The sequence below is a fragment of the Labrus bergylta genome, chromosome 19, assembly GCF_963930695.1.
Source record: "Labrus bergylta chromosome 19, fLabBer1.1, whole genome shotgun sequence".
NCBI classification, from domain to species: domain Eukaryota; kingdom Metazoa; phylum Chordata; class Actinopteri; order Labriformes; family Labridae; genus Labrus; species Labrus bergylta.
The window spans coordinates 19992474-20005696 of record NC_089213.1 but is presented as its reverse complement, the minus strand read 5'-3'; the positions used below and the strand labels follow the sequence as shown (position 1 = coordinate 20005696).

The window sequence follows — 13223 nt, the reverse complement described above, 5'->3', positions numbered from 1 at the left end:
TAATGAGCGGCTGGTGCTCCCATTTCTTGCTCATGAACACTTTAGCAGCAGCTCTTTCTGAGTCTCTGAAGGAGCAGTTAAGATTTTGAGCCGTGACGTATTTACTAACGAGGACACGCGAGTTTTCACACCGGGCGACTATTTGGGGAGATAAAGTGCGCCCTGCTCTCGAGCCTCTCTGACCGCTTTCTCTCCGTCATCACGCTCACCTTCCTGCTGCTCAGTCCATCTCTGTCCGCCAGGAGGGAAAAAGCGGTAGTTTGCCTCTCTATCATCACTCTACCCTTCAAGATCGTGAATAACTATTTGGACACACTCAAAAAAACAAAACAAACAAAAAAAAAAAACACGTTAGGACAAAAAGTTTTTTTGGACACTTTTTGCAACCTAAAAAAAAAAAGTTAGATTTCGTGAAAGATGCTGGATCGTTGCAAGACAATTTCAATGAAGTTGCCCTTTGGAGTCCTGGCTTGTCTATTGGTGACTTCTGTTGTAAATGCAGATGGTAAGTTCATATTTTTAGCCATTTAACCAAATTATTGTATTACCTGAGTGACAAAAGAACTCTAGAGTGTATTACAACCTTAAAAATGATCTCCAACACAATTATAAAGTCCTAATGGAATGTAAAATATGTTCTATTGAGTTTGTTTAACATTTGGTAATGTACTAATCCTTACAAAGAGCCTTAGAAAAAATACCTGCCCAAAAAGATCTAACCTTTCATAGCTAATGTCAGCGAGCAAGCCCCCCTTTTTTTTTTTTTTTTTAATTCAATGTAATTATTTCGAGCAATATACAAAAAGCCACAAGTCTAATTAAACTGTGCTAAATGGATATTCGGGCGCAGTAATAGAATAATCAATGCAGACATAATTGTCATCTTTGGGCAACATATTTCGCTTTCTCAACCTCTAACAGTAAAGCTGTTCAGTGTTTTTAACCCTATAAGAGAAGACAGTGACAGTGACAGTGACAATGGGCTCGAGCATGTAGCCAATAAACCAACAGGGAGTAGATAAAGCAAATGCTTACATCTGGAAAACTTGTACCCTGTTCAAGTCAGATACTGAGATGTCATGTGTGTTGCTGCAGTAATATACTTTATACCATGCATGTTAATTGATCAGCTGATGGGGTCAAATATTATTTTGTATGAAGTTGGAATTCAACTGGAATTTTACGTGATAATAGATTACCTTAGGTAGGATACATGTTTTGATTTTGTTTTGGATTGTCGTTCATAATCTAATTAAAAGCTGTATCAACATATATAAATTAACAATTTGGTTTTTTTAAATCTATATTTGTGTATCTGTGAATGGCCTGCTTTGCTGTTAAGTCTAAAAGGATCATAATGTGATGTTAGTGGAAACTCTGGGATTTCATTCAATAGCACAATGAAAATTGGCAAGAAAAAGTATGCAGAAAAAATATCTAATGCTGATATAAAGTTCCTGTAGCCTAACAAGTGTAACCAAATTGCAGTTGATTGTCTATCCTAAACTAAGGCATATTTTTTTTATTGTTTTTGGAAGACAGAAAAGAGAGAACATACAACTTTGAAAGGAACGGTGAACATTAAAAAAAAAAAAAAGATGTAAATGTAGCTCAGTTGGCTGAAAGGCTAGTTTTCTGGGTTCTTTGTCCAATGTTGTTAGGCTAGCAATATATTCTAAAAATGCTTTCCAGACACAGCCAGAACCCAGAGGCTCAAAGGTCAAATGTATACAGCCGATTTAAAGGTAAAAAGAAAAGATATTCAAAGTTTCTTCTCTTCTTAGGTCGAGTGTTTGTGTTGAACCTGAGGAACTCCTCTGGCCTGCAGGGATTCAGAGACGCCGAGAGGGCTTGTGCCTCACAACATGCCCGTCTTGCATCAGCACAGGAGCTCCATCACGCTGTGGTAGAGTGCTTCTTCTCCCCCTGCACCCGTGGGTGGCTATATGGAGGCTCAGTGGGGTAAGAAAGGAAGCATCTGTCTATAATGCTGTGCATGTTTGTGAGTGAGGGTCTTAGTTGTTATAAGGCACAAAAAAAGGAGACCTGAGATGTCTAGTCTAGATCAAAGGTCATCTTGGTGTGTGTATACCCTTCTGTGTGTGTGATGGAGGTCTCAGGAACGGATGAAAGGGAAAGAAAGTGAAGGCAGCAGCGGTACTTATAGAGAGAGTGGGAAGATAGAAGACGAGGGTGACACATTTCAAGGGGAAAGAGAGAAGAAAGACGGAGGAGGAGAGGGAGAAAGACTCCTCTGTTCCCTCCTGGAGGAGGAGGAAATTCTGAGCCGGGGTGTCATGTCGACAACTGCCTCCATTTACACCTCTCATCTCCACGGTAACATGACACACTGCCTTCAGCATCCCCAGACAGACAGAAACAGACAGACAGACCTGACGGTAAAGAAGTACATTGTTTTATTCAGGTGTTTGATTGACACTTGTATCCCCAGCAGTTATGGCAGAGGATAAACAGAAATATTACAACCAGGCTTTTCTATATTGTTATAGCCTATAAGGTGATTTCAAGCCTGTAGGGTGTAAATGTTCAGTATTACACAGGCTTGTGCTTTTCAGAGTTGGACTGAAACAACCTATCCTGAAGTTTTCAAAAGTGGTGTTCTAGCAAAGTTTCCTTTTTTGATAGTTATCGATGTATGAATAAAATGTGTTATTTCTTAGTTTGCCCACGAAAATAGGTTCCTTTCTACCCTGAACATTTCTAAAGAAGGGCCTACTACAAGTTATAGCTTCTGAAATTCTTTAATTCTCTTTTTAATTAAATAAATCAATATTTTGTCATTAAAAAAAAATCTGAAATCTTAAAAAATATAGGCTTACCTAGAGCTTTATACCCTTACTTTGGAAAATCTCAATCTGGGAATTTGAAGAGTCTGTTTGCTTGAATAGTTCACTGACATATCAGTATTATTTTGAAATATAAATCATAGATATAACAAAGAAATAATAAAACGATCAAAAACACGACAAGAAGTCTACAGCCCATGGAGCTGTGCTTGAAGTGAATGCTAGAATGAGCAGGTCATAATGCATTCAGTGTTGACAATGTAATGGAAACATTGCTCTATAGTGTGTAAACTAATAATTTGTCCTCAAAGCAAAGTATTAGACAATGAAACATTTCACCTGACAACCGGTGGGGGGATATAGTTAGTTGGGAGATAAAAGTTAAGATATTCATTTCATGTTTAGGAATATATATATCCAGAGATTATTTAGTCTAAACCAGAAATCACTAACGTAAAAACCTGCAGACCAACAAACTATCAAGTCTCAGCGCACCACTGCTAGCACAGCCAATGCTACCACAGCTAATGCTAGCTCAGCTAATGCTAGTGCTCATATGGCTAAACAAGGTATTGTAAGCTGAATGGTAAAAATGGGTTATTATGTTATCACTTTGAAAGTAATATTTATTAGCCTATACACCTTCAGGCACATTTTAGATTTGAAAGTTTCATCTGCTCTTTAGATTAGAATAACTTTGTTTACAGCACCTTTAAAAACAGGGTTTACAAACGGGGTTGACATGAGAGAAAAAGAAGGAGGTTACATAGCAACAGAAACCTGAACATTGGGATGATTTTAATTCACCTTATAAAAGCAGGAAGTAATATTTTGCTGTCACAGGGCGAAAAAATTGCACTGACATAATATTGAGGTCTGTTTCGTAATAACAAGTGCTTCTCAAAATGACCTTAACATCTTCCTCTTACCTGTCAATCATAGATCTGCGACCCTGGTAACCAAACACAATCTGTCTGAATTGACACTCAGGTACATAAAAGCACACATTGGGATTTTTTCCACTTATAGTTGTGTCATGTTAGGTGAGGGGCTCGAAGTAGGGTAGGAATGATGAGAGGTCTGTTACTTTCTCTTTTCTCACATGCAGACACAAAAACGCAGACACAAAAACGCACACACAGAAACACACACACAGGCCTGTATGAGCTGCAGTTTAGTGTAAAAACAGCATTTGTGTTTTTTTTCTCTCTCAGAGTGTTTTCTTGGCGGTTTCTGTCTTGCTGCCCAGTTCTCTCGCTCCCATTTTGACTTTTGTCCTTATAAGCTGAAGTTAGCATGGCACAAGCATGCAGCATGACTCACACCACTTCTCACAGTCTCGCTGCGCTGCCAGTCAAATTCTTTCCAATTACTGTTGCTTTGATTAACTCAGGAACTCAAGTTTACACACACACACACTCACAAACGTGCAGACATACGAGCCTGTGCCACATCCGTTTCCATTTAATGATGCTTGATTATCCATCCTACAGATCAAACCTGTTATTCATATCGTAAAGGGTGTAATACGTCTGCATTTATTTTTACATCTCTAAACTCAGCCAAACTCTGATGTGTGTCGGGAGCTACTATGGGAACATGATTTGATTGGCCTGGGAAGTCTGAGTCAGTCTTATCTATTGCTTTTGTTTGACAAATGGGCTAATGATGCTATAAACCTTAATGTTGCAACCAAAAATAGACTTTTAACTCAGCAGTTTTTTTTGCCACTGCAGCTTGTAGACATTATTCATTTGTTCCCTGTAGACTTTGCATTATATCAAGGCCCTAATGTTATCATTGTTCTATATGAAGCTGGCTGTAACTTCAGGCTTCAGCATGGGAACATCTATTCGTAATGTGTCACAGTGAGATAATATTGTGCCACCGGTTACAAGTGCTGATACTGCAGCATGCCTAAGCCCTGATGTCTGCCCCTGGATTCTAATGTCATGCTGTGATAATATTTAAGTAAGTTACTAATCAGGGAGTGACCAAGAGAGGACACAGAGTACTGTATGCATCTGGATGTGTGTGTTGTCATGTTACCAGGATACATACATACACCAGATCTGCTGCTTTATAGATACTGTTTTTGCAGGATTCCATTAACTTTACTTTTGACAGGGGTGAAGTCACAGCTGAAGGAGTGCAGGGCAGTTCCTCTGCATTTGTAAAAGTAATAATACTTCAAGTAAAAGAGTAGATATAGAGGCAGATTTGGATGATTAATGGAAGAAGTAAGAAAGAAGAAATATTCTGCAAACGTTTAATATTTTGTACCATACATTCAACCTTTTTTGGATTATTTGTATCTTTATAGTTAATTGAAGGAAAGACCTCTGAGGGGTTAAGAGGAAATAATAATAATTCTATACTTTATTGATCCCGCGAGGGGAAATTCGTTTTTACACTCTGTCTAGTTAACATGCTACACAAACATAGGCCGAAATAAACACACATGCACAAACAGGATCCTATGGACATGTATTAATGGAGAGGTCTCAGAGTGAGGGGCTGCCCACAGTGGGCGCTCCTGAGCTGGTGGGGGGGGTTTGGTGTCTTGCTCAAGGGAACCTCAGCAGGGCTCAGGAAGTGGACTGGCACCTCTCCAGCTCCCAGACCAATTTCTGGACTTGGCCTGTGCCAGGACTTGAACTTCCAACCCTCTGATTCCTAACCCAAGTCCCTACAGACTGAGCTACTGCCGCACCAATGTTGTGTTTGTTAACTTTAACCTCCATGTTTTTGGCATGGTTTCATTTTTGTCATGACAAATTTGGTATGTTTGTTAATGGGTATGTGTGGTTGCTTCTAAAAGAAAGCAAGGGAAGATTTGTCTTCAGAAACACAACACATAGAAGAGAAAATCAGCAAAGTCATAGAGGTACATCTTTGTCAACTGGGGGTCACCAAAACCAATGCTAGCTGAAAGTTCCCCACTGGAGCTCTAAGCTTAAACTAAATGAGGTTGAGTAAAATCGACTTTATCTTTCCCTTTGTAGTTCATATGCCGGTATGTGTTATGTGAGTTAAAAATTAAACATAGACTGTGTTTAATCTGACTAATATGTAAGTATGTCTGTATGCACATGAGAAGACATGTTTTAATCTATCTCTCTGTCTGTTTATTGTCTTCCAGGACCACAGTGTGTAATATTGTGGGCAGTGCCTTTAAAGCAGTGGACGTGAGAACACAAAATGCCACAGAAGATGCTGCCAACCTCAACGCCTTCTGCATTAAAGACAGAGGTCAGTAAACACACATACTGTATGTACTGAATTATATCATATGAGTGGACTCCATTTCTTTGTTCATCCAAACCTTTAGTTTATCCTCAGAAGCATTGCAGTTTCTCTTATTTCAAATGATGTTGAGTTACAAAAGATGAAGCATGAAAATGAAAATCTAAAAAGTAGCATAATCAGAGAAAACAATTGTACATTCAGGTGGAATGGTTTCGAGATTATTGTCTGGAATTGTCCACAAGAAATGTGTCGATCTTAACAGAGTTGTGCATACACTTTGACTCAAGTAACGAAGTTGTTATGTTTAACACTAAACAAAAATATGCACTCTTGAATAGGGATTGTTTCGTCATCTTAATTTTTTAACAATTCAACACTTACATTTCACTTTCTTTGTTCAATAGTTTTCTTTTAGTTTTAAGTTAAATGTGTGTATTTGGTTTTTACAGATGTGCCTTGTGGGGACCCTCCATCCTTTCCTAATGCCCATCTACAGGAGCACAGTGGGTATGAGATGGGGGATGAACTGCTCTACACCTGTGTGCCAGGGTATTTAATGCCCAGCAGACACAAGGCCTTCAGCCTGCTGTGTGACAGCTGTGGAGAGTGGTATGGACTGGTGGAGATTTGTGTCAAAGGTAAGGAGCTCTTTAAACTGTTTTTGTTGGGCAGAAATTGAAAGGCAGAAAGAGAAAGGCCCCCTTTTTTCTTGTCCTCTTCAAAGCTTTGATCTTTGACCCAAACAGGAGACCCCGTCTAAACTCGACCTCCTTGCTTCTTGCTTGTTAGCTTCCATTGTTGTTAGGTGACTGGTACTTGATTCCTGGCTTTGGAAAACAGAGCCTCAGTTGTGAGTCGGGATGAAAATGGCTGCATCACACCTCAGTGTGACATGCCATAGTGTAGATGGGTTCATAGCTGAGGGAGAAGAGGGAAGTAGTTGTCTACGAGGTTGGTATGCTAGGTCTGTGTCCATAATCAGCTAACAGAGTCTGAGTCATGTTTGTGCTCAAGAGCAGTGGGTCCTGAACCGTTCCAAGATAAAGACTAGAGGTCAAAGATGATCTAATGAGACAACAATGCCAGAGTGGAGAAATCTGTTTTTTTATCTGAGTTTAGTCAAAGCCTTGTTTAGAGACATATCCAGCAAATAATAGGAATTTATACGTAATAGTAGATTTTAAAATATTGGCAATTTTTGCCTTAATAGAGATAGAAATAGAGAGGAAATACAGAAAGTAGAGTGGTATTGAGTCGAGTGAAAGTAGATGCAGCAAAGGGCTGAGGTCAAACTTGGGGCCATAGGTTTGAAGGCTATAGACTGTTTAAAGGGCGGGTGCTGTAAATCCAGCACCCCTGTGAAAGTGAATTTCCCTGGTTTGCAATCTTTACTCTGAGTTAGGCTAAAATGCCTTATTTTGGATTAACTACTTTTTAGTAGTATCATAGTTCTCATGTCTTGGTAAGAAAGCAAACAAATGTATTTTCCAGTCCAATCTATATGGTCCCAATCCTATCTTTGGCTATCTTTTGCTACTAAATACAACTTTGTCAGAATCTTAAAGTTGTCTTTGATATGTGAAGTAAATCTGTCCTTTGTGTTTCTGCAGATGAGACCGAAGGTCATGTAGACTATGAGGATACGTTCCCAGATTCATATGGAGAGGTGGAACATCACAATAAAAAACCAGCAGAGGCTCATGGGGAGGTGTATGAGGAGATCCATGTTCCTGTTTACCCAAGTCAAGAGCCACAAGAGACAAGCTTCAGTGTCATAGTGGAGAAAGAGCATCAAGACCAACGGGAAGAGCATGATGCGGATGGAGAGGTGACTGGAAGAAACGCTGAAGGAGTAGAAAGAGACGAGGAACGCCCTGTTGAGGACTTTATAGGCCATCCGAGGTGGGAGCAGGAGAGGAGGGAAGTGGTTACGACTGATGCAGCTCCAGCAACGCAAGCACCTGTGTCCCTACTATCCCAGAAACACCTCTTCTGGTTTCCATCTGAGGCTTTTCAGGAGCAGGGTCCTGTCTCCACTAATCCAGTCACACAGACTACTCAGAGAGCCTCAGGCGCCCAATCAGAGGAGAGCAAAGAGCAGGAGAGCCAAGAAGGGAAGGACCACCACCAGCATCCTGCTCATACTGACGACCATGATCATGAGCCAGATGATGGTGATCAAGACGCAGATGACCAATCTGATCATAACGACAGAAGCCATGACGACCGGGATGCTGATGAAGACAGCCATCACGATGATCAGGACGACCCTAATAGTCACCAGGAAGAAGATGACCACGATGACCATGTGGAACATTACGTTCCAGCTCAGCATGATAGAAGGGACCACAATGAAAAGCACGAAGACCACGATGACCATTATGACATGGGAGAACACGAGGACGAGCGAGATCGCGTCCGCTACGGCAGCCAGGAGTACGATGATCGAGACGACACGTATGACGAACATGAAAGTTATGAAGATCACGAGGATTTAACTGACGATCGTGACAAAGACAATCAACAACAACCTGATGGCTCAGAGGAACATCCAGACCACGATGACCATGACGACGACCAGCGTGAGGAGCATTATGACCCGGAGGATGATGATATCGACCATTACCCTGATCACCATGATCACCATGATCACGAACACGACGACCATGACAGTTATGACGACCATGACAGCCATGAAGAGGTGGATGACGGTCATCAGCATGTTATCTTCTCTATAGCAAAGGATGATCGCCACAACATCACTCAGACGGTGACAGGAGAAGAGACGACCACAGATGACACCTGGTTAGACGGCTACCCTGTTGTTCAAGTGGGAGCAGAAAATGGGGATTCCACAACAGAAAGACCGAGGGGGACGGTCGTCAGGACCACAGACAAACCCAAAGATGTGGATATTCATGGACCTGTGCCTTACACAAACTCACCAGAGATCCATGAGTCTAATACTGACCCGTCCTTAGAACAACAAGGGGGCGTAGAGGAGATGTTAACCATTACTCCTGCAACCTTGCAGCCTTCAGATTCCCCCGCACACCCTGACACCCTCGACTACGACACACAGCAAGCAGCTCCCACTCGCCCATGGATTGGTGGCCCAACTGAGCACCCCTTCCTGGAGCAAGACCCAGCTCCACCAATGCATGACGGCGACATACTCACTGGAGGGATGGAGGGGCACACTGTGCACGACCTCCCTGGCGAGACCGGTGAGAGGGATGAGATGGAGGGAGAGTTGGGGGAGGTGATGTGCACGGGGGAGAACTGTACTGCTCCTCCTCCAAGCTCCTCCAGCCGTGGGCCCACCGTGGCAGCCATAATCGCAGTGGTGTGTATGGTTGCTGCTGCAGTCTTTGTTGGAGTTTGGTGTTACCGACGGCAAAGGCAGAAGAGCTCGATGTATGAGATGAACGGAAAGGGTCAGAGTCAGAGTCAGAGCAGGCAGGGCCAACAGATAGAGATGCAGCAAAAAGTGTAAGAGTGGGAGGTAAATAAAGAAGGACTCTGAAAGAGGACAGAGACCTCAATGAGATTTTTGAAAGATTCAGATGTGAGGAAACGCAGCCATTTATCATGCTAGAAAATACTGCAGAAGTGAAGATTTTGGGTACTTAATAACAGATGAGATCTGCTACAGCCCTGTTCTGACAGGCGAAACATATCTATGTGCTGAAAATGTTATGGAAAACAGGGTGACATGATGCTTAACATAGAGAAACCAAACAGGATTGTAGCAGTTCTGCTTCTCCCATTCATCCATTTTAAGGAAATGTAGTCATCTTTGTTATGACTACCCACTATTTTCTAACACTTAACATCTAGCTGAACAGGTAAGGGGGCTGTATCTGGATTGGACTCAACTCCAGAGACTAAAAACAGTCCTTATAAGGACATGACCATGTAAGAAAACCACAAGAAGGCATGCCTTCTCTGTCTGAATATATATACCAAGACTTTAAACTCCAAAACTATTGGACATTGTGGTAAAGATTTTTTTTTTATGTTATTTGTTTGGCCTTTGCCTTTTTCTGTTGGGACAGCCAAAGAGACACAAGAAATGTGGGGAGGGGGAGAGTGAGGATGATATGTGCAAAATGGCCGCAGGCCCTGAGTCCAACCATTGACGTGTGCATCTAGGAATTGGTCTCTATCGTGGGGCATCTGCCAACTACCAACTGAGCTTAACCAGCCCCTCTCTTGTTATTTTTGTTGACTTTGTTTACTGCTTGTTCATTATTGATTTAGTTTTGTTGTTCTTCTCAATCTTTTCTGTTTGATCGAGTATCATACGGATAAAATTCAACTCCACAACAAGATTGTGAAGTTCAGTGCAACTCAGAATATCTGAGATTTGGGCAGGTAGTCCAAATAAGTGACTTGGCTGCTTTCAAACAAGCATGCCCGTGGTTATGGATGATAACAGTAAGGGTTAGAACGGATTAGAGGGTTTAATGACAAGTAAGAGAGGAAAGGGAAGGAAAAAATATGTTGGGAAAGATGTGAGACGGCAGGTTGGCAGTAGAAACAATTGAAGTCTTCTGCCTCTAAGTTTTGACAGCCTACTGGTGAGAGATATGGAGCGAGAGTCCATTGAGACTGAGACTCAGCCCACAATATGTTTATGTGGGTGTGTGTGTGTGTGTGTGTGTGTGTGTGTGTGTGTGTGTGTGTGTGGGTGTGCGTGTGTGTGTGTGTGTGTGTTTGTGTGCATGTGTGTGTGTGTATGTGTGCATGTGTGTGTGTGTCTGTCTGTCTGTCTCAGGACCGTGCAATGCGCCGGTCAGCGGTACATCATATTTGCTGATGGCCGTCAGACGAACCGAGATTAAATATTGTGGTGCTGCCATGGAAACAGAGAAAAAATAAAATATGGACCTGCATTCTTATTCCCCTCGACCTGCATTCAATCTAAATGAATAATCTTTTTAATGAATAATGTAGTTTAATTTCTAAATATTTAGTAGTAATGGGTTAGTCAGTAAATTTGGGTGAAAACCAGGGCAGGACAACACATCCTTATATGTATATAATATAATTTATATAATGATAAATTGTTAAATGAAGCCTGATAATAATGAATGTAATGCTTAATCCTTTAACTAAGTTTTAATTTTTATTTCCTTGCTGTATTTGCCCTGTTCAATAACAATATAAAAGCTAAAAGGTTATAACTTTGATCTTGGACTGGGAAAGATATCCACTAGTTAGGCATTAGTTTAATTCTTATTTAAAATTTGTGGTAATTCAGATCATTTTATCATAAAAAAGGCTATATGAGTAGGTAATATGAGTTGTAAAGTCCAGTTTTAAAAAATGAAGGATTTAACAGTGTCCTGTAGAAATGTATGACTCTGTGATATTTACGCTCTTCCTGTGTCTGTATTGTGCCAAATACTTGACAGTGAGGTCAAATGTTAAAATAAAAATGTGCAAGTTCATAAACTTCAAGTAGTCATAAAAGGGTTTAAAGATATACATATAATTGTTTGTGATTCTGGCCATGTATAAAGATTACACAAAAAAAAATGGCAATAACTTAAATAGAGAGTGCTCTACTCTTTGAAATTCACTGTAGTTCATTGTTCAATGTCCAATGTGGCCTGTTGTTGTCATCAGTCATAAATGATTTTTTAAAATTTTTCCTTCCTATGCGTCAAACTTAACATCAACTTTTCTAAGCTGATGATTGTTATTGATTTGTTTAAAATTGCAGACAATATTTTATTATGATATCTTTTATGTCCATATTGTTGTGTCTGTTTCTGTCATTTTGAAATTGCAAAAACTTGATGTGCATATTGCAGCATTACTGGTTTCAGCGAATACGTTTGGCTCGTTTGTCTTTGCCAAAGTCACTAGAGGTTACTTCTTAATGTTCAACACAAGGTCTGCTCATCAATACTTCTACTTTTTTCCTTCCCCTACAAGTACACATTGCTGGTTAAAAGAAGTGCTATGACGGTTTGAAAAAAATACCTCACTGTAGATTATCACGTCTGAACACATGTTGCCTGTAGAGTAATCATAAACACTATGAATGGTAAAATACCAAGATGAATTATGACAAATTAAAAATAAAGCAAGCAACAAATAACATACTAAATCGTTCTCATGATGCTAATATTATTCCATTTGTTTCTTGAGACAGCCAGATGTGTGTGATGTCAGGATGAGATGTGTACTGAGACCTCCAAGTCAAAATAAACTCCTAAACACTTAACTTTTTATTTTTATTTTTAAGCCATTGAGGTGAAAGAAACACATCGACACATGCTGTAATGTGATCATTTTCACATGGTGGCTTTTTTACTTTGAAATTGTATTGTCATACTGTTTTATTTTAGGTTGTAAGCCATTTATGAAGACATCATTAGAAAAATTGTGTTTGTTTCGATACTTCCTCGGTTGATTATCAGGAAAATCTGGAGGAACATTTGGCCAAATTAGCTATGGCTATAGAGAGCTAACATTAGCATTGAGTACCACTACCTAGCATATCTTTACTTTGGCAATGAAGTGGCTAAATGCTAGCATTGGCATTGTATAGTGTTATATGAAAGGGAAGTCCAATAATTCCATCTTACAGTGATGGTAACTAGAAAGTGGTGATGGTATATGCCAATGTAAGTGTTGTCAAAAAGAAAGCGCAAGGCTTTTATTGTTGTTTTATCTTGAAACATGGCCTAAAGTGCTTTCAAATAATCCCTCTTCACTGTCAGGATGCAGTCAGGTAATAATGATTTGTATTTTTTCCTTACATTTCTACGATTTGCCCTCTGGAACACAGCAGTTTGACATATTTGAGTTTTTCAGTCTGAGTGTGACATCGCATGAAAATAGTAGCCATGTGACCAGTCAATTGTTTCCCATTTGTTATGCAAGTTTGTAAAAAGATGACGTGTCAAATATTTAAGTGTGACTTTGACACCTGACCTTGGATCGTCTTGACCAGAACTTCATCTTAACTACTAACCATGCCCCTGCCAAAAGCCATTTCCCCATCTTTTTTTGTGATACGTTTCAAAAACCTTGAAGTGGGACAAAAAAGGCAGCTAAGACGAAGTGCCGATTAGATGTAGAAGTAATAGAAGAGACAGGTAAATACAGGCAGGAGAGGAATGAGAACGCAGAGTTATAGACGAACAGTAA

General features: G+C 40.3%; 1 protein-coding gene across 1 annotated transcript; it reads left to right on the top strand.

The window, feature by feature from the left end:
• Window positions 1–12352, top strand: susd5 (sushi domain containing 5). Its single transcript, XM_020634737.3, has 5 exons — window positions 1–505; window positions 1785–1962; window positions 5950–6059; window positions 6506–6694; window positions 7667–12352. The coding sequence occupies exons 1-5, from the start codon at window positions 418–420 to the stop codon at window positions 9550–9552; spliced, it is 2451 nt and encodes an 816-aa protein (XP_020490393.2). The 5' UTR covers window positions 1–417; the 3' UTR covers window positions 9553–12352.
• Window positions 12353–13223: the final 871 nt, after the last annotated feature.